This window comes from Protopterus annectens, chromosome 3.part1, assembly GCF_019279795.1.
Source record: "Protopterus annectens isolate FY-2018-M chromosome 3.part1, PAN1.0, whole genome shotgun sequence".
Taxonomy (NCBI): Eukaryota; Metazoa; Chordata; order Ceratodontiformes; family Protopteridae; genus Protopterus; species Protopterus annectens.
The window spans coordinates 951,667,019-951,687,016 of NC_056732.1; the positions used below are offsets into that span (position 1 = coordinate 951,667,019).

A 19,998-nucleotide genomic window follows, 5' to 3' on the forward strand; every position below is an offset into this window, starting at 1 on the left:
CAGTTCCACTACAATCAGCTACATGCATTCCAGCTCCGAAACCACGAGTTGGGTCAGAGGAGGAATCGATGGTGAAAGGGCAGGTTTGGTCGGTTCTGGAACCTTCTGGGTTGGCTCTGACAAATGTTTGTACAGCGCCAGTGTACTCAAAAGTCTCCGCACCATATGATCCACATCATCAGAAAGCCTCCTGGAGGATCGAGAGGAGGGAGCTGGAGATCTTACCACCTGCAAGATAGGAGATCTGAGCATTGGAGAAACTGGCACCAATTCTGGGGACTGCCTCCGAGCATGAGGTACCAATGGCTCCGAAATGGAAGGAGCCAAGGTGCTTGGTCTCTTGGGCCTGACAGATTTCGGGTCCGAAGATGATGTCTTGAGTAACTTTTTTGATGGTTCAGATTCAGAAGTAGAGGATGATCTCTTTGATGTCTTGTCCGATTTTTGAGAGGAAGAAGAAGCAGTATTTTTTGTAGGGCTCTGACCCTCTTCTAAGGCATCTGAAAAAGAAGTTTTTAACAAACCTTTAATAATCAGCTTGTTCTTCCTTTTGAGAAGAACTCTCGAGCTGAACGAATGGCAAATTGAGCAAGATTCCTGCAAATGTACTGCTCCCAAGCAGTAAGCACATACACTATGACCATCACACATTTTCTGAGTGCATTATGAGCACTTCCTGAACCCAGAGGGTTTTTGTATCCTTTGTTTGCTTGGACATGGTAACTATATATATATATATATATATATATATATATATATATATATATATATATAGATATATATATATATATATATACACACACACACACACACACACACACACACACACACATATATATATATGTCTGACGAAAAAAACACACAATGGGCTTATCCGCTCTCTAAGTAAAAATGAGCTGGATTAATAAGCTACAGAAAAATATAAACACACACGCGCGCACACACACACACACACACACACACACACACACACACACACACACACACACACACACACACAATGTAACCATAAATTCTAATAGCTAGCACACATGAAAGAGGAAATAGCTAAAATCAAGCTATAACACTCATCAGAAAAAATGGGTTACAACAAACAACCCTTTAAGATAACTACTAAATACAACTAAATAAAATTGCTCAATAAACAAGCCCAAAAAGAATTATTACTGTTGTTATAACCACACACTAGGACGTCGTGATAGGGAGTAAAAATTTGGCCTAAAATACAAACGACGGCCACAATATAAACACAACACACTCAAGTTTCTAAAGTTAAACTAAGATAAGACTAAGCTAACACTAAGTAACTACTAGTCTAAAGCTTAAAATGAAAGGAAATATCAAATTTTCTTTTCAAAAATGTTTAGAGAAATCACTTAGCCAGAACCTTTTGAAGGATCCAATCTGTTTTTGCAGCAAACGAGATCTGGGGAATTCTTTACAGCATCCTGGGATAGGAGATAACCCATGAGCTACTTGAAGATATTGAGCTATAGTAAACGTCCGAGTCGGACCAGGGGATTGGTTCCGTACCAAACCAGTACAGAATGAAGGTGAGATAACACAACATCACATTATTTTTTTTTCATTTTCAATAAAAAGTATTACAGACAACTAAAAGTTGTGGACATTGGTGCAGGAGAGGCATCAGTGATCACCAATTTGGTTATGATCTGGTAGGAACATGAAGTATTAAATACTCTTCCATTACTTGTAAAGTTTTCCATTGACAGATGTTATATCGATAATTTATTTTTTGTGGCATGAACAAGAAGTGTTCAAAAAGCACTTCAGTGGCTTAAACATTAGCACTGATTTTTTAAGATTATTACTGTGGACCAAGTTGACATTGTAAAGTTGTTATGTTTTCATGGTAATATTTATAGGAACAGCACTTTTTTGTTAATTATTTGTTTTATAACAGCCAACATCCATCTTTCATGAAACAATGTTATCAAACGGCAGTGTATATAAGACTTGGCCACGTTGTTATTTATGACAAGACTTCCGGTAACTAGATAGTCTAGATTTTGAGAGTATTAAAAAATATTGGATCATACTGTTGCATAAGTGAAACAGAGTAGAACAATTAAGCTTTGATCTGTTCTGTTAAGTTAGGTTCAGAAAGCACTAAAAATGCAGTAAAAAATTTGAAAGATATTCCTGGGGAACAAAGATTTAACTAAAATTATTGGTAATGAACAGTACAGTTGTGTACACTTACCATAAATGTAGATGTTTGAGTATATTCACTGTTGCAGTCATCACATTTGAGGTTATTTGCTTGCAGTAGCCCTCAGTCGGCCTGATTAACAAAGTCTTGGGTCCTGCGTCAGTTGCTGTCTCATCTTCCATGACGTCAGGTAGTCAGGGGTAAAAAGCATGCAGCCGACGCCATTACATCAGTTTTTCTTGCCCCAGATGTCAGGTGCCCCCATAATGGGAAGCAATTATATATACAAGGTTACACCTCCAACAAAAAAGCAAATACACCAAAAAGCTTTAAGCATAGTAAACAAGAATAGAGGTATAGCCAATAAAAGTCAGGGGGCTGGAGGGAGGGTAACTAGGACTTCAACAGTGAATACACTCGAACATCTACATTTATGGTAAGTGTACACAACTGTACTATGTTCTTCGTGCTTCACTGTTGCAGTCATCACATTTGGGTAGATTCCCAAATCTAAGGATGGGAGGAGGAAATCAGACAGCATTAAGACCAGCTATAAGGCCCTGCAAGACTGCAGTGGCAAAGCCAGCTCTGGATTTAGAGAAAATTGGCAAATGGTAATGCTTGGTGAAGGTATGTACAGAACTCCAGGCAGCAGCTTCTAGGATGTCCCTGGTAGGGACACCTCTGAGAAAGGCTGTAGAGGTAGATGCAGCCCTGGTCAAATGTGGTCTTATCCCCTGTGGGGTAGGTTTTCCATGGTGCTTATAGCAGAAATGGATGCAATGATTTATCCATTTAGAAATGGTTTGCTTTGAAATGGCCTTCCCCGTCTGCCCCTGCAGCAAATGCAACCAGCAGCTGTTCAGATTTCCTGAGAGGTTTAGTCCTGTCCAAGTAAAATCTAAGTTGTCTGTGCACATCTAAGGAGGCAGTATTCGTTCCCCTTTGTTCTGTGGATTAGAAAAGAAGGTTGGCAAATGAATGGACTGATTAAGGGCCACACCGGATACCACCTTGGGCATGAAGGAGGGATTGGTCCTGAGAGACACCCTGTTCGCATGAAAGATAATAAAAGGCTCCACTGCCATGAGGGCCTGTAATTCAGACACCCTTCTTGCTGAAGTGATGGCCAAAAGGAAGGCTGTTTTCCAAGAAAGGAATTTCAACTCAGCATTTGCAGGAGGTAGAGTGAGTTTTACTAATACAAAGTTAAGGTCCCAGGCTGGAGTAAGGAATCTCTTGGGTGGTCTTAAGTTTTTGGCCCCTCTGGGGAACTGCTTCAGCAGTGGATGAGAGAAGAGGTGGTTCTGTGCTGTAATGAGCTGAAATGGCTGAGGCATGAATGCTGATGGAGGAAAAGGAAGGCCCTTGTGAAGCATATCAGTTAAGTATTGAAGAATCTGTGGTAAATTGGGTGCTGCTGTGCCCATCCCCTGAGTTTGGTTCCCGGAACAGAATCTTTTCAATTTTTCAGCTCAGGATTTTCTAGTACTAGGCCTCCTTGCCTCCAGAATGACATCCAACACTTGCTTACTGAGGGATGGTAAAGGAGAGATCAGGTAATTAGCCAGGCTGCCAGGTTCAGGGTTTGAAGCTGTGGGTGCAGAATCTGGCACTCCCGCTGGGACAGCAGGGCAGGGGTCTGAGGCAGGTGCCATGGTGTCGCAGTGACACACTGTGCAAAAGGGGGTACCAGTGTTGGCGTGGCCAGTCTGGTGCAATCAGTATTGTCCTTGGTTTGTCCTGTTTGATCTTCAGTAGTACCTTGGAGAGGAGAGGCAGAGGGAGAAAGGCATAAACTGATAGATTTTTCCAGGTGAAGGACAGGGCATCCACTTTCCAAGCTTGTTTGTGAGGAGTCCTTGCACAGAATTTGTCCAACTGGTAGTTCTGGGGGGGGAGGCAAACAGGTCTATCTCTGGGTTCCCCCATTTGTTTCTCAACATGTTGAATGTCTTTGGTTCCAGTTTCCACTCGTGTGGGTCCACAAGATTTCTGCTTAGTTCATCTGCCAGTGTATTCAGCTTTCCTGGCAGGAATTGAGCCTGTAGGTGGACTTGATAGCTCAAGGCTGTGTTCCACAGTGCCATGGTTAGTCTGCAAAGAGGGTACGAGTGGGTTCCCCCCTGCTTGTTTATGTACCACATAACAGTGGTGTTGTCAGTCTTTACCATTAATTGTTCTGAAAGAATGTGGTCCTTAAAGGCTGTCTGAGCATTCTGTACAGCTAACATTTCTTTCTGATTGATATGCAGGTGCATTTTACTTGGGTTGCATTTGCCCTGAATGCACCTCCCTGCCAGGTGAGCCCCCCCATGCATAGTCTGATGCATCTGTTGTTAGGGTTTGGGCGACAGGGGGTAGAGTGAATGGCAGTCCCTTGTTTTGGTGGCAGGCCTCTGTCCACCAAAGGAACTCCATCTGTAGACAAGGTATGATTGGAATCATCACTTCTAGATCCTGAGAATGTTGACACCATAGGCATTTTAGATACCACTGTAGTTTCCTCATATGCAGTCTTGCATATGTAATTAAGAGAATGCAGGAGGCCATGAACCCCAAGGCTTGCAGTATTTTCCTTGCAGATAGCAGGGTCTTTGTGGCCAGTAGTTTGAAGTAGGCTGTCAAATGAACTTGCTTCTCTGACGTGAGGAAAGCCATCTGGGAAGTTGTGTTCAAGCTTGCTCCCTGGAATAATATTTGTTGGTAGGGTACAAGATGTGATTTCTTTTAGTTTTTGGTGTACCCTACAGAAGTTAGCAATTTCTGTACAAACGCCAGATGATTCAATAGTATGTCCTGGCTTTCTGCCTGAATTAGACAATCGTCCAGGTATGGGTATATTTGAAAATTTCTTTGCCTACAAAATGCAATGACTGGAGCTAGGCACTTTTTGAATACCCTGGGCGCAGTAGATAAGCCAAAGGACAGTGCAGAGAACTGATAGTGCATGTAGCCTGCTTTGAAGCGTAGGTATCTTCTGCAAGATTCCCTTACTGAGATGTGCAGGTAGGCTTCCTTTAAATCCACTGTTGCCAACCAGGTAGCCTTGCCCAGCATAGGAATCAGCTGGTGAAGAGTTAGCATCTTGAATTTTGGGATCACCAAAAATGTGTTTAGAAACGAGAGGTCTAGGATAGGACGCCAGGAGTTGTCTTTTTCTGGGCACCAGGAAAAGTCTTGAGTAGAAACTTTGCCCCCTTTCCTCTTCTGGGACAGGCTGAATAGCACTGATACTTAAGAGAGAGAGAACTTGCTTTTGAGCCTCTGCCCACTGATTTGGGGGTAGATCTGGCCAACCGTTTTGGGTTGGTAAGGAGTGGAAGTGGAATCTGTATCCTTGGGAAACTATATTTAAAACCCATTTGTCCTGGGTAATGAGTTCCCAATTTTTTGCCTGTAGGGCAATCTTTCCCCCTAAAGAAACAGTCAGTTGTGCAGGGCTTGGAAGTTTTAAAGTTAAGTCATTGAAACAGTTTACCATCAGGGGGAGTTTTACTACTCCCTGTTTTGGAAGTGGGAGCCCCCCACTGATTAGTCCTGTGAGTACCTTGAGACTGAAGCCTGGTTGTTCTGCAGATTCTGGGTTTGGACTGAGAAGGCCTGGAAGAGGCAGGAAAGGACCAATTCTTAGAGGGCCAATGCCTGCTAAATCTGGGAGGCTGTACTTGCAGGAAATCTTTAACAGTTTGCATATATTTAGCTTTTTCCTACATCTTTTTAAGTACTTCTTCTGCCTTGTTGCCAAACAGGTGGTCTTGGTTTAAGGGAGCATCCAGCAATTTAGCTTTAACATGATCTGGCAAACATTGCTCCTTAAGCCAAGCATGCCTTCTAAGTAAAGACCCAGTGACAGCAGCCCTGCAAGATGCCTCTAATAAATCAAAACCACATTGCAAAGTATGTTCTCCAACTTGTTCAGCAGAATGCATTAAATCCTGTAAATCTTTATTTTCAGCACAGTCAGCAATCAACATAATTTTCTGTTTAAGCAATCCAATAATATGCTGCTGATACTTTAACATATGAAACTGGCAGTTTAAGGCCCTAATGACCAAGGTTGCAGAAGTGTATACCTTCTTACCCCATCTATCCAGTGCCCTGGAATCTCTATCAGAAGGGGTAGGATTTTTGGCAGTAGTAGCCTTAATGCCCTGGTTCCTTGTGAAATGGTCTCAGGATCAGCAGTAGGATTTTTAAAGAGGAACTTGTGAGAGTCAGGAACCCTGTAATACCTATCAGGTTTTCTGGGAGCAGGAGGTAAAGAGTCAGGGGCCAAGCTAGATTCCGAGAAGGCATCATTAACAATGTCCAGAACAGGGGGGATAGCTAATGGCCTGTGTTGGGGCAGCAGTAAGAAATCCCTAAGCCTCTTTTTAGAGTCAGAGTAATCCTGGCTTTCCCAGCGAAAATGCTCTCTTAGAGTATGCAAGGTTTCACCAAAAGAGAAATCCTCTGGAGGGGAAGCAGAAGGAATGGAGTCCTCTGCATCAGAATCCTCATAGATAGATAAGGGTAAATCCTGGTCATCAGAGGAAACAGAAATTTCAGAGTCTTGATCAGAAGAATCATAAGGAAACTCAGTCCTAGGTCTCTTAGAGGGGGAAGAGTGGCTTCCCCTGATTAGAGTAATAAGGTCTTCAGCCATTCTTATCATTTGTTTTTTAGGCATAGAGGCCTGACCATGCGGTCTGGGCGTCAGTTTTCTAGGCATGGATCGAGTTTTAGGCCTTGAAGAAGAAGATGGGATCGGTTTAATATGCAAGTCAGTACGCCTGAACAAACCCTCAGAAGCCGGTGCCTGCACAGGGGCTCCAGACCCATCCAAGGTAGAGACATCTGCAAGTTCCACAGTTGAAGAAGCATCTCGCGGCATACCGGACTCCGAATGGGTCTCAGTAGAGACCAGCGAAACTGAAGTAGCGGGTATCAGGGGCTGCGAAAGCGCCTCACTGAGCACCGGCGAACTGGCGACTAGCTTAGGAGAAGCATTGGCAGCTTTGGACCTAAGCGGTCTGTCTCTATCTTTGCGTTTTTTTGGAATGTCGGTAGTCAGGTGGCTTACTGAAGCCATTTCTGGATAATTGAACCGAGTACCAAAAAATTTAGAAGTGTAAATAAACCGATGATGAATATTTCATTGTTTAAATAAGGCACAAAACCGACAACGAGGTACGTCGTGGTCTGGGCCTAAGCAAGGAATGCAGTACGAATGAAAATCTTTATGAGGTATTTGCTTTCCACAAGAAATACAATTATTGACTTTTACTGACATTGGTTTAGAGAAAGAAAAAGTTTCCCCAACGGGGTACTTAGCTTAGTTGAAGACTTCGGTTCTGAAACTCGAAAATGAAAATTTTAGGAGCCGGCCGAAGGCACTTGCAAACTGCTTCTGCTTCGGGCATCACACAGCAAGAAAGACTGATGTAATGGCGTTGGCTGCATGCTTTATATCCCTAGCTACCTGACGTCATGGAAGATAAGACAGCAACCGACGCAGGACCCAAGACTTTGTTAATTAGGCCGACTGAGGGCTACTGCAAGCAGATAACCCCAAATGTGATGACTGCAACAGTGAAACACGAAGAACATCATTTATTTAAAAAAGAACAGACATTAGGACAGTAATGGAAAGTGCACAATTTAAGGAAGTCAATTGCTTATCACCTTTGGGCACTTTTCTCGGACAGCACTGTAAATACTCGAGTAAATGCTTGAGCATTGCTTTAAAACATACAGGCAGACAATATTGGGCAAAAATCAGATTAACCTGTGACTCAGATGGAGTTGTTTATTTGAAACCATGCGAGTTCTACAAGAGCTTCTATGTGGGTAACTTCACTAGTAAGCTCTCACAGAGAATTTACAAGCACATATTAGCCATTAGAGATAAAGATTTCGGCAACACTTTGGGTAAGCACACTGAAGCCTGTATTAATTTTGGAAAGTTTAGTTTCTTTGTTTTAGATTATGTAACAAGTAAACTGCTTACAGGAGATACTATCCTTGAGTGTAAAAATGTGAAATGGCAAATGATTTTGGCAGCAGATAGAGCACCAAGTCTCAGTAGCGGTGTTAAAATGAAATGTCTTTTAAAAGCTCAAAGAATTTGATTGTTTTATTAGTGATTTTTATGTATATTTCAGATAAATTTGCTACATTTCATTGTTTATAAATTATGGATTCTCATAGAATGCATATTGTTTCATTATTGGAATTTTTTGTACCAGCTCATTAGTCATGTGACACATAGAGCTGTTATATAAGGAAGTCACCAAGAGTTTAACTAGTTCTGAAGGAGTTCTTTGTATGGATACAAATAATTAAAGCGTTCAACTTAAATGAAATACAAGGTTTGGTTTTCCTTTTCTGATTTCAAATGTTTTACTTTGTTGGTTGTTAAAGTTTTACGTTTCTTTTGCCTACCATCACCAGTTAGTTTTTCAGCCATTTGAAAAGCTTGTGTCTGATATGTAAACACCATTGTCATAAAGGCATAATTAATGGACTATAATCTCATTACCAGAGTGTGATCAGAGGCTTTGGCACATGCTACTGCTGGCTGAGAGAGGGGAAGAGTGGCACAGCATTGCTGGTTGGGTGAAGGAAGTGGGTTATATGCCTGGGGGGCATGGTCCCATCACAAAATCACCTCTGGAAACAGGAGACTATAAGGGAATGCTGGATTCCATGGAGGGCAGTCCTGAGGTATTATGTTACTTGAAGTGGCTACTGTGCCCTCACTGATGCCCACTGCATACTAAACCCTGGAGCATGTTGCTGGACATGTACAGAGGGCTAGGACTAACAGAAAAGAAAATGATGATTGCCTGAAAAATGGCTCCACACTGGCAGCTCCCCCTCGCACACATGAAGGAGGAATGTGCCAAATGACTGTTCAGTAGTACAGGGCAAATTTGAAAGATAATATTGTGGTTCGTGGTTTACCTACTATAAGGACATGTGTATAGATCTGATGATAGCTCCACTGCTGTCGTCCACCTTATGAACAGTGGATGCTTAAAGCTATTGCTACTGTGTAAATATTTAATGGTGGATCGTTTTATGTGCCAGACTGTTCTGTATGTTGGCAGCGTGTTAATATGAAGACAGAGAAGTGGGTATTGGTACTAAAGAGATATCATTAACATCATCTGGAAAATTTTAAAGTTTTAGTTACTATTGGTAAGATCGCACTGGAAGGAAATGGGTTGAGAACAAGCTTGGTTAAGAGCCCAAATAGCTAATGACTGCAATTCTGCTCTGTAGCAAGTTAGTGTAAATTTTATTTGGGTGCGGCAGGTGCTGGCTATTAACTGAGGTAGCAGTGTACATTTATAATATGCTATTATGGCCAACTGCCCATTACATATTATTTGATGGCAGTTATACATAGCATTAATCCCAGTTTGTCATACATAAACTGGTGACAGTAGGTATGACACTGAGACTGTACCATGACAGTTTGGTTACAAAGATGACCTAGAAGCTTAAAACATTCAGCAGTACACAAAGTCAATAGTTTACTTTTGTTCAGTATAACACAGAATCGACCAAAAACAGAAGAGACAGATGTCACATTTTCAGAAAGTCAGCAGGTAACTGATGGCACACCTATTACATATTGATCTTTGAAAATAAATGCAAACAAGAAATAATGCACACATGGCATATCTGCACTGCAGACCTGATTGTCTTTATCTAGCAACGCATTCCTACTCTAAATGTTAAACATATCCTAAAAGAATCACAAAGGCACAATATTTTAATACGGACTTACTATGCCTGCTTGGTATAAGATCAGGTTACCAAAAGGTTATGATAGTAAGCTATGTTTAATAAAAGTAGTGCGACTAGACAGCTAGTCAGGGTGGAATGGAGCAGATTGCGATCGAGAGACTGAAGGCTTGGTTGCTTATCCAGGATGGAGCTAATAGGCACATCAGCTATTTCCTAGCACAGATTGGGAGGGTAAAGTCCAGTAAACAAGCACCAGGCTTAACCGTTGCTCTAGTGTGTGTATATAAGTATACGGTATCATAACCAGAGTTAATTTTTTTCTTTGAGAAAACTGGAAGAAAGCTAAAATAGCAGCCATGAGTAAAGTGGGAAGAAAACTCACACAACACCACCCATGCAAAATAAATATAAAACTTCTGAGGCCACAACCCCAGGACAAGTGATCAAGGTTTGGCGAAATGGTCCGATACAGAAAATAGACTCTATTATAAAATTACTGCACAGAAGCATGTGCTGATTCACTTGCCAATAATGCAACCACAATTAGCAATGCAAAAAAAAGTAAAGGCTACTCCTTACCAAGGCAATACCCTTTTATTAAATTATCACATAAGACCTTTATACCAAGCAACTGCTGAACACAGAAGATTTCATCAACCATTTGATAAAGCCAAAAGTGTCTGTGCCTGCTGAAAAAAATCAATGACGTTAGTAGCATATTTAGGAAGTATTAGCAATAGAAAGTTGATACCAGACTAAGGAATCTGGACAACACAAACAGAGATAAACACATATAAAAACAACTACATCTTAACTTCCTTTGTGTTTTCCATTTCAATTTTAAATGAAAAGAGCCAAATTAAAAAATTAGCACTGCATTAATCTGATTTATGTAAAATACGCATCAGCATAAGGAAACCTGAACTTTCCTAAACTCTGTTCTTAACAGAATATTCATAAATTCATGTTAAAGTGAAACAGCAGCACACCACAATATATTAATATGCCTGAAAGAGTATGATATTTTCTCCTCTGAAAACCTGCCCTTAAGTATAACTTTAAGGCCAGAGAGACGGAGGTATGAGGCTAGACCCTGCTGACATGAATTCAGCTCTCGTATCTGCCACTTGCTCCCTGAATGATTCCGTGCAAATCGTTTTTCCAAGTCACCTCTTAACAAGACGTGTGGCAGCAAGCCTTACTTAATAAAAACAAAAAGGATCATCAGATAAAAATCAAGACATCTTTAGATCAAATTACATTTGCTGAATTAAAACTCGCTCCTTAGGCTTTGTTTTTACTCAGAATGTATGTCATTTCAGATCAACACACCCACCCATTCATTAATCTATTACTTAATATCTAACCAAGGATCACAACGTACCTCTCATTGGATGACAGAATGTGCTTGTCTGTTGATGTCAGTGTCAGCCAGGGAAATGTGGAAAACTTTAAACATTTCACAGCATCATTTACTGTTAAAATAAAATCATCAGATCAGCAGTTATACATATACTCATACACAAACAGCTTTCACAGAATAATATTTTGTTTCCTGAATTCAAGCAAGTAGACAAAGATAATTTTGTTACCAGTATCATACAAAGTTGTCTGCAGAGAGAGAGAGAGAGAGCACGTTGAACAATATAACAGTGCTGTCAGTAAAGTACAGTTGTGCAATTAAACTTCTTCTAACAGCATATGTTTGAATTACCACTCTGCAGTAGTCTTATCTATCCTAGTTATATCCTGCATAAGATACAACAGTTGGCCAGCTTCCAAACCTTTAAGGGCACCTTCCAAATACCCAAAATAGAAGTTATGTCCTTACCATAACGTTCCATGTGGAGTGTTCATCTCGCCTTTGTTCTTACACATGGGTTCGGAGCCGATCCTCGGCTCCGTGCCGGCCGACTGCAAGCTCTGCATCGAGAAGAAGCTCGAGGACATCTAATACCCACAATCCCCCTCTGCCTTTACCTCAGATCTAGTTTGCAAGCAAACCAGACATAAAGCACGCACACATGCCAAACTATATACATAAGTACATATACACAAACATACCAAGGGTATGATAGTAACACTAATACTGCAACAGCAGAAGGAGAATACTCCAGACCAGGCACCAAATAGAACGTTCTTCCTAAGGGTGGGAGGGTGGGACTGTAAGAACAAAGGCGAGATGAACACTCCACATGGAACGTTATGGTAAGGACATAACTTCTATATGTGATAGTGTTCAATCTCGCCGTTTGTTCTTACACATGGGTAGCGTCCCTAGCTCCTTGTTCCTGAGGAACTCACGGAAGGACGTTCTTGAGCACAGTGGAACCAAAGGTTGCCCTGTCCCTAGAAACCTTGTCTACCTTATAATGAGAAATGAAAGTATGTGGTTTAGACCAAGTAGCAGCTGCACAAATAGCGTCCAGTGGTAGGCGGGCTGCATGAGCCAAAGATGTAGACACTGACCTTGTGGAATGTCCTTTGGGTTTGTGTAACAGGGTTTGATTTGAAGAATCGTAGACATAAATTATACAATCCGTTAACCATTTAGAAAGAGTTCTTTTGGTAACTGCAAGTCCTTTCCTGCTATCAGCAAAGGCCACAAAGAGTTGATCTGTTTTTCTGTGATCCTTTGTTCTATCCAAATAAAATCTTAGCTGTCTGTGAACATCTAATTTGTGCAACATATACTCCATTTTGTTGGAGTGGTTTTTGAAGAAAGTGGGTAATTCAATGGACTGATTAATATTGTTAATAGAACACACTTTAGGGAGGAAAGATGAATTGGTTCGAAGAGAAACTCTGTCAGAGTGAAAGATCAAATACGGGTGTTTGATGGAGAGAGCCTGAAGTTCAGATACTCGCCTAGCGGAAGTAATGGCTACCAGAAAGAGAGTTTTCCAGGATAAAAATTTTAGTGGGCAAGAAGAGGCAGGTTCAAAAGGGGGCAACATTAATTTAGATAGCAACAAGTTTAGACTCCAAGGTGACGTAGGAGATCTGACAGGTGGTCTAATATGAAAAACTCCTTTTAAAAAGGCTTTACAAAGTCTGTGAGCCATAACCGGAGCACCACCTTCTTCCACATGGAAATTCGAAATGGCAGCCAATTGAACTCTTAGTGTAGCAGGAGAAGCACCCTGATGGAATAAGTCTGTTAAGAACTCTAAGATCTTATTCAAAGGGGCTATAAACGGATCCACATGGTGTGTATTGGCCCAGAATACAAATCGCTTCCATTTGCTAGCATATGTCTTAGTAGTGGAAGCTTTATGCGAAGCCACCAAAATATCCTGGACTGCTGGTGACAACAGATCAGACCTGGCTAAGTTGGGAATTGGAGCAGCCAAGCTGCTAGATGGAGGGACCGAAGCGCGGGATGGGGAATCCCTGACGAATGAGTCAATAGGTCTGGCTCTGGGTCCAGAATCCAGGGTCCCCGAATGCAGTGTATCTTCAGGAAGGGAAACCAAATTTGACGAGGCCAGAATGGGGCAATGAGGATTATCGTCCTGTGTAGGTTCTTGGCTTTCTGGAGAAACTTTGACATCAGAGGAAATGGGGGAAATGCGTACAGGAGTCCCGGGGGCCAATCGTGAACCAGTGCGTCCCTGGGGACTTCCCCTGGAGGGGGTAATAGGGCAAAATAGCTCCTGCATTTGGCGTTCATTGGAGACGCAAACAGATCGCAGGAAGGCTGGCCCCACGTGCGGAAAATCCTTTTCGCCATTGACTGTTTTAGGGACCACTCGTGCGGTAACAGAATTGCTCTGCTGAGCCTGTCGGCTATGACGTTGGATGACCCCGGGATGTGCGTTGCTATTAGAAAGCGACCCGTGGACTCCGCCCATTGCCAAATTCTCATGGCCTCTCTGCATAGCTGATAGGACTTGGTTCCCCGTTGCTGGTTTATGTACCAGACTACCGACATGTTGTCCGTCTGAACTGCAATAGTCCCTAGAGGAAGAAGGGGAGCAAAGTGTTGCAACGCTAGAAACACTGCCCTCAACTCTAGAACATTGATGTGCAGATTGTACTCCAAATTGGTCCATTCGCCTTGGACTGTCTGTCCCTGAAAGATGCCCCCCCACCCTATCAGGGAAGCGTCCGTGGTCACTGTAACTGTGGTGGGTAGCACAAACGGTCTCCCTTGGGAAAGGTTGAACGTTTGAAGCCACCAGTTTAGATCTGATTTGCATGTCTTTGTTATAAGAATCTCGTGTGTTAGAGGTAGTTGTTGAAACGACCATTGTGCAAACAGCAGCCATTGTAGGACTCTCATGTGCAGCCTTCCCAGGGGAATTGCAATCAGGGAGGCTGACATGAGGCCCAACACCTTTAGTACTAGTTTTGCAGGAGATTTCCTTGACAAGAGTAGAAGACGAATATGAGTCTGAAGTGATAATATCCTTTCTGGGGGAAGCCTCAGAATCAACTGACGTGTGTCTAACTCTGCTCCTATGAACAAGATGTTTTGAGATGGCTGAAGTAAGGATTTTCCGAAGTTTACGGAAATCCCTAGGTGAACACACAGTTGAAGAACAAAGTCTGTGGTGGCAGAAAGGAGCCAGTCGTCCAGATACGGAAACACCTGGAATCCCTGGCGTCTCAAGTGAGACGCTACCACTGCCATACATTTGGTGAAGACCCTGGGGGCTGAGGTCAGACCAAAGGGCAGGGCTCGAAATTGAAAGTGACTGGCCCCAGCCGGGCGCAGATGATCTCTGGATGCCCTGGCCATCTTTATGTGGTAGTATGCATCCTCTAGATCTATGGAGCACATCCAGTCGTCCTTCTGTAAGAATGGAAGGATCGATTGAAGCGTGACCATTGAACTTTTCTTTCCTGACGAAGGTATTGAGGTAGCTTAGGTCCAGAATGGGCCTCCAGTCCCCTGTTTTCTTTGGAACTAAAAAGAACCTTGAGTAAGTCCCGAATCCTTGCTGGTCCGCTGGGACTGGTTGGATGACTCTTTTTTCTATCAGCTTTGAAATTTCTAAAGCTGCTGGCTCTCGCAGATGGGGCGGTACATCTGGGAGTCTTTTCTTTGGGATGGGCTGAGATAGAAAGGGTATGTTGTAACCTCTGGTAACCACGCTTTTTACCCACTTGTCTGTAGTTATGTTTTGCCAGGCCTGAGGGTATAAAGCTAAGCGACCCCCGACTGCCTCCAGAGCAGGACAGTCGGGCCTCCTCTCAGGAGTGCTGGAAAGGTTTGCCAGGGAGATTATCCCTGTCACCTTGGTTTTGCGGACCCCTCTGCCGCCAGGCGGCGTCTTCCACCTCTGCCCCCTCTGCCTCTAGAGGGGCATCACCCTGTGTGTTTGGGAAAGATCCTTGGGGTTTTGAAACCACATTTTCCCACCACGTTGCCCTTTGGGGTACGGTCTGGAAGGGTGGAAAACGGACTCCGACAGCAGACAGAGTCTTTCCCTCCTGTTCACACCGGGTAAGGGTCTCCTTTACTTTAGGGCCAAAAAGTGTGGCTCCGTCAAATGGGGCGTTAGTAAAGGAAGACTTGAAGGCTTCCGCAAACGAACATAAGCGCATCCAGGATTGCCTACGAAGAGCAATCGCTGAAGCCGCTGCCCTACTCGATCCTTCGGCTGCATAAGATATCAGCCTCATGGACGAGTTTACAATGGACGTAAGGGTGTTGAGATGCGCTGTAACTTTCTCTGAGACAGCGGCATCTGTAGTACCCTGGAGGGTATCTCCCAACTCTTTGACTAGATCCCTCTGCAAGCGTGTAAAATGAGTCAAATAGTTCAGGGAGCATAGAAAGCCGCTGAACTGAAAATGCGCTTCCGTATCTGTCCATGGTCCTAGAATCTTTGTTAGGCGGATGGACAGATGAGGAAGACTCCGACATCTCCTTTTCGTGGCCGCTGCCACCACCATGGGTCTACTGGAACTCCTTTGGTGAGGTAAGCTTTGTCCTGTGGTGCCGTGATGTACTTATTTGGCTTCCTAGGGACTGGTTCCACCGTGTCAGGAGTCTCCACGCCCTTCTAGCAATTAACTCCATTAGCTCATCAAAGGCGGAGTGACCCAGGAGGAGGAAGGACGGGCACCAAATGCCTTCAGCAAAACTGACTCATCCTCAGAAGGGGGAAGGGCTTGCCAGTCACCTCTCTGTTTTAGGATCTCCAAGATGTCAGAAAAAGAGACATCCTCTGAAGGTGACTTAGGGGACCCTTCTGACTCATCTAAGTCAGTATCAGATGTCAAGGATTCTTGTGGAGAATCCAAGTGTCTCCTCTTACACAGTCTTTTCCTAGGGACTTCTTCGTGGGGAGCATCCGAAGAAGCCTCCGAGGAAGAGGGGGCACCCTCCAGGGGTGGCTGAGACACCGGTGCCCGACGCTTGGACGTGGCCGTGGGTGCAGAGGAGGATAACGGTCCTTTGTGGGGAGGAGAAGCTGTACCTGCTGATGTGGTTGTCTGGGTAGACAACACCTTCCTCATGAGGTCGAAGGCCCCCGGGTCCCGAGTCGAGGTATCTCCCGGTTCCGAAGAAATGGGAAGAATCCCGAAACAGGAGCCGAAGGCACCGACCCGAGGACGAACCGAGTCGATCCGTGCGAGGCCCGAGAGGAGAGTCGGAACCGAAACATCGGTCCGACTCTCGGTCCCGGAACCAAGGACGGATCTTCGGCTCCGAGACTCCAGTACCGGATCGGATGGAGTCGAGGTGAACGGTGCCGACCGAGAAAAAGACGGTTCTGGCACCGAGGGCTCCACAATCATCAGTTCAGCCTCTTCCGGCTCCGAAGACTGGACAGGTCTCGGAGGAGGAACAGATGGAGATATTGGAAGGCCTTCAAGTCTCGACACCAACTGAGAGGAGACCGAGATGAGCTTGGATAAAGCCGTATTCTCCATCAATTTCTGCACCACACGGTCCACATCGGTGTCGGAGAGGGGCCTAGAAGAACGAGTCGAAGGGATCGAAGACGGAGCCGACCTCAGCAGAGTCGGTGGAGGGAGCTCCATCACCGGTTCCAAGACTCGAGGCTCGGAAACTGCCAAAAATTGAACACTCGGCCCCGAAGTCTGTGGAACCGGTGATCTAACTGGATCCGAAGAGCTCGGAGCCGATGACTTTGGCTCCGACGCCTTCGACCCCTTCGAAGACTTGGATGCCTGGTCTGAAGCATCCAGAGCCTCCTGGAAAGAGGGTTTCAATAATCCTCTATCCATCAGTTTCCTGCGCCTATCTGTCATGACCCTCCCACTAAAAGAGTGACAAATAGAGCAGTCCTCTTGTAAGTGGAGAGGGCCAAGACAGTAGACACAGGAACTGTGGTTGTCTGTGACCGACATCTTTTGGCCACACTGACAACGTTTAAAGCCAGATTTTATTTTTTCAGACATACTGACAAATGAAAGAGACAGTCCAGTCCAGTAAGAGTGTCAAATCCGGTAGATTCTAGTCAAAGTGTCAAATCCAGTAATTGAAAGTCCGATTAATAATTGCTTAAAGCAAGACTACAACAAGTTTCTAGTTAAAAGAGTCCAAGTAGGGGTGTAGGCCCCGAAAAACTCTATACCCGAAAGTTAACTAAGTTAAGCTATCTTAAGGTACCGAGAATTCCTAAACCACTCACACACCGAACTCTATACTTAATTAACTAGATTGAAAGAAAAAAATTTTTGAATTTAAACAGAATAGATAAAAATCTTATCTGTAAAGCCTCGAGCTAGCCTCCAGCGATGCGTATGCAGCAGCGGCAAACTAGATCTGAGGTAAAGGCAGAGGGGGATTGTGGGTATTAGATGTCCTCGAGCTTCTTCTCGATGCAGAGCTTGCAGTCGGCCGGCACGGAGCCGAGGATCGGCTCCGAACCCATGTGTAAGAACAAACGGCGAGATTGAACACTATCACATCCATTTTTCAGCTAGAGTTGAGTGGGAAAAAATTGAGTGGTTTGGTTGCCAAGCCCTCCAAAACTTTCATGCCAATTGAGACCGGGACACTGGAGTCCTAAAATGATCAATGCTAGGAAAGTAAACATCACCTGGCATAAAAAACACACAAAAATAAAGGAGTGGAGGGAGTGAGCAGCTACTGCAGCAACAATCATTTGAACATCTACTGTTATGTTAACATTACTTATACAACTGTACAGTGTTCATAATGATCACTGCTGCAGTAGCCTTACCTATATAGGTAGACTACTATAGCTTAGAATGATTAGGAGCAGGAAAGATGAGGATTTTAGACCCCTGGAGAATAGACCTAGTAAAGCCTGTCCTGAACCTGGAAAAAATATTATCTAGTTTGATGTGCTTTGTAAAGGTGTTCTCAGAGGACCAATTTTCTGCTTCTAGAATACTTCTAGAATCCAACTCTTTCCAAAATGACACACATGAAGTCAAGGCCATGGTAAAATAAGCCTTGATCCTGCCTGGAACTGTCTTGTTGTGGTGGGTATAACAAAATGTAACAGCATGACATAACCATTTATAAATAGGCTACTTTGACGCAGGTTGTCCTTTCTTCTCACGTTCACAGAAATGAACTGATCAGAGTTCTTAAAATATTTTGTTCTATTAAGTACCTGAACTATCTGTGGACATCCAAATGGATTATCCTTCCTCTCTCAATTTTAGGTTCTGGAAAGAAGACCAGGAGGGTGATAACTTGGCTCAAAGTAACCTCAGATACCATTTTAAGCATAAATAAATGATTAGCTCTTAAGGAAACCATATCTTTGTGGAAAATGAGATAAGGCTGACAGACCATAAGAGCCTGCAGCTCAGATACTCTTCTTGCACAGGCCAGAGAAATCCATGGCATTGTCTTTCATGATATGAACCTCAAGTCAGCCTGATGAGCTGGTTCAAATGGAGCAAGAGTTACTTTTTCCAAGACAAAATTAAGGCCCCAAGTAGGAGTTAGCAGTTTCCTTGCAGGCTCAGTATACAATATACCTTTCAAAAACATTTTCATATGAGACTGCATTGAAAAAGGATCCATGAGCAGACATGCTGCGATGGCTGACAAATGAACCTTGACGGAGGAGTAAGACAGGCCAGAGGACAGTAACGCACAAATATTGAACCAGGAGAGACACTAGTCTTGAAAGGGTGCTGTTTTTTTGTTTGTTTGTTTTATCTTGGCACTAACTAGAAGATCTTTTCCATTTACTAATGTATGATTTTCTAGCAGCAGGTTTTATTGCCTCTTTTAATACCTGCTGCAAGTCCTTATTTAACAGATGCCTAAAAGGTATTAAGATTCGATTCATCCAGGCAGTTAGTTGGACTAGTTTGGGGTAAGCATGTATTAAACACCCCTTGTCCTGTATGAGTCATTCAAGTGCAAGCCAGTCTCTTGGCAACAGATTTTACTTCTTCCCAGGAAGTACCACTTTATTAAAAAAAAAAAAAAAGGTCCCCATTTTTCAGGAGCTGACTGACTCTCCTTGTACTGTTTTCAAAAGTTTTTCTTAGACCTTATAGTTATACCAAATGAAAACTGGGCCATAATTAGCATGGATCTTAAGAATCTGTCACTAACAAGGTTAAATCTTTCAGAACTCTTTCCTAGTAGGGTTACTTTTTCATGGCCACACACATATTCTGATACATATAATTAAGTGCTTAAGAACGAGATACATGAAGCAGAGTATCATGTGGTACTATTTCTTCAAGATTTTTCAAATCTGACAAGCATCAAGGAGATTAGTCACCATCTTTTGTAACAATAGAAAAAAATCACCAGAGTGTGCTGCACCACCTACATTGTCTCCGTGACGTTTACTCAACCTCCTGATATTATACAAAGTGTCATCACTGTAGCTTACTGTGGAAAAAATATTATCTGTTATTTACAAATCTTTTTTGATTAAAACTATTTTATGATTAAACTCCTTAGGTAGTAAGACTTCAGCATGAACAGAAGTATGAAGGACCTGGAATTAAATATTAACTGCAGAAGGCAATGTCAAAGATAACACTTGTATACGACACCCAACATAAGGTACAGTTCTGACAGATAACAGTAGTCTGACTGAGCCCGGTTGTTTTACTTGTGTCTTTCGGCTTATCCCGGTTAGGGGTCGTCACAGCGGAAC

At 43.2% G+C, this 19,998-nt stretch overlaps 1 protein-coding gene across 1 annotated transcript in view; it reads right to left on the bottom strand.

Annotated features, from left to right (window-relative positions):
* Window positions 1-19,998, bottom strand: part of RTTN (rotatin) — a 3,641,098-nt gene that overhangs the window by 3,306,544 nt on the left and 314,556 nt on the right. The window contains exon 8 of the mRNA XM_044067142.1: window positions 11,298-11,388. Coding sequence (XP_043923077.1) covers window positions 11,298-11,388 — 91 coding nt within the window. The remainder of the gene's footprint in view (window positions 1-11,297; window positions 11,389-19,998) is intronic.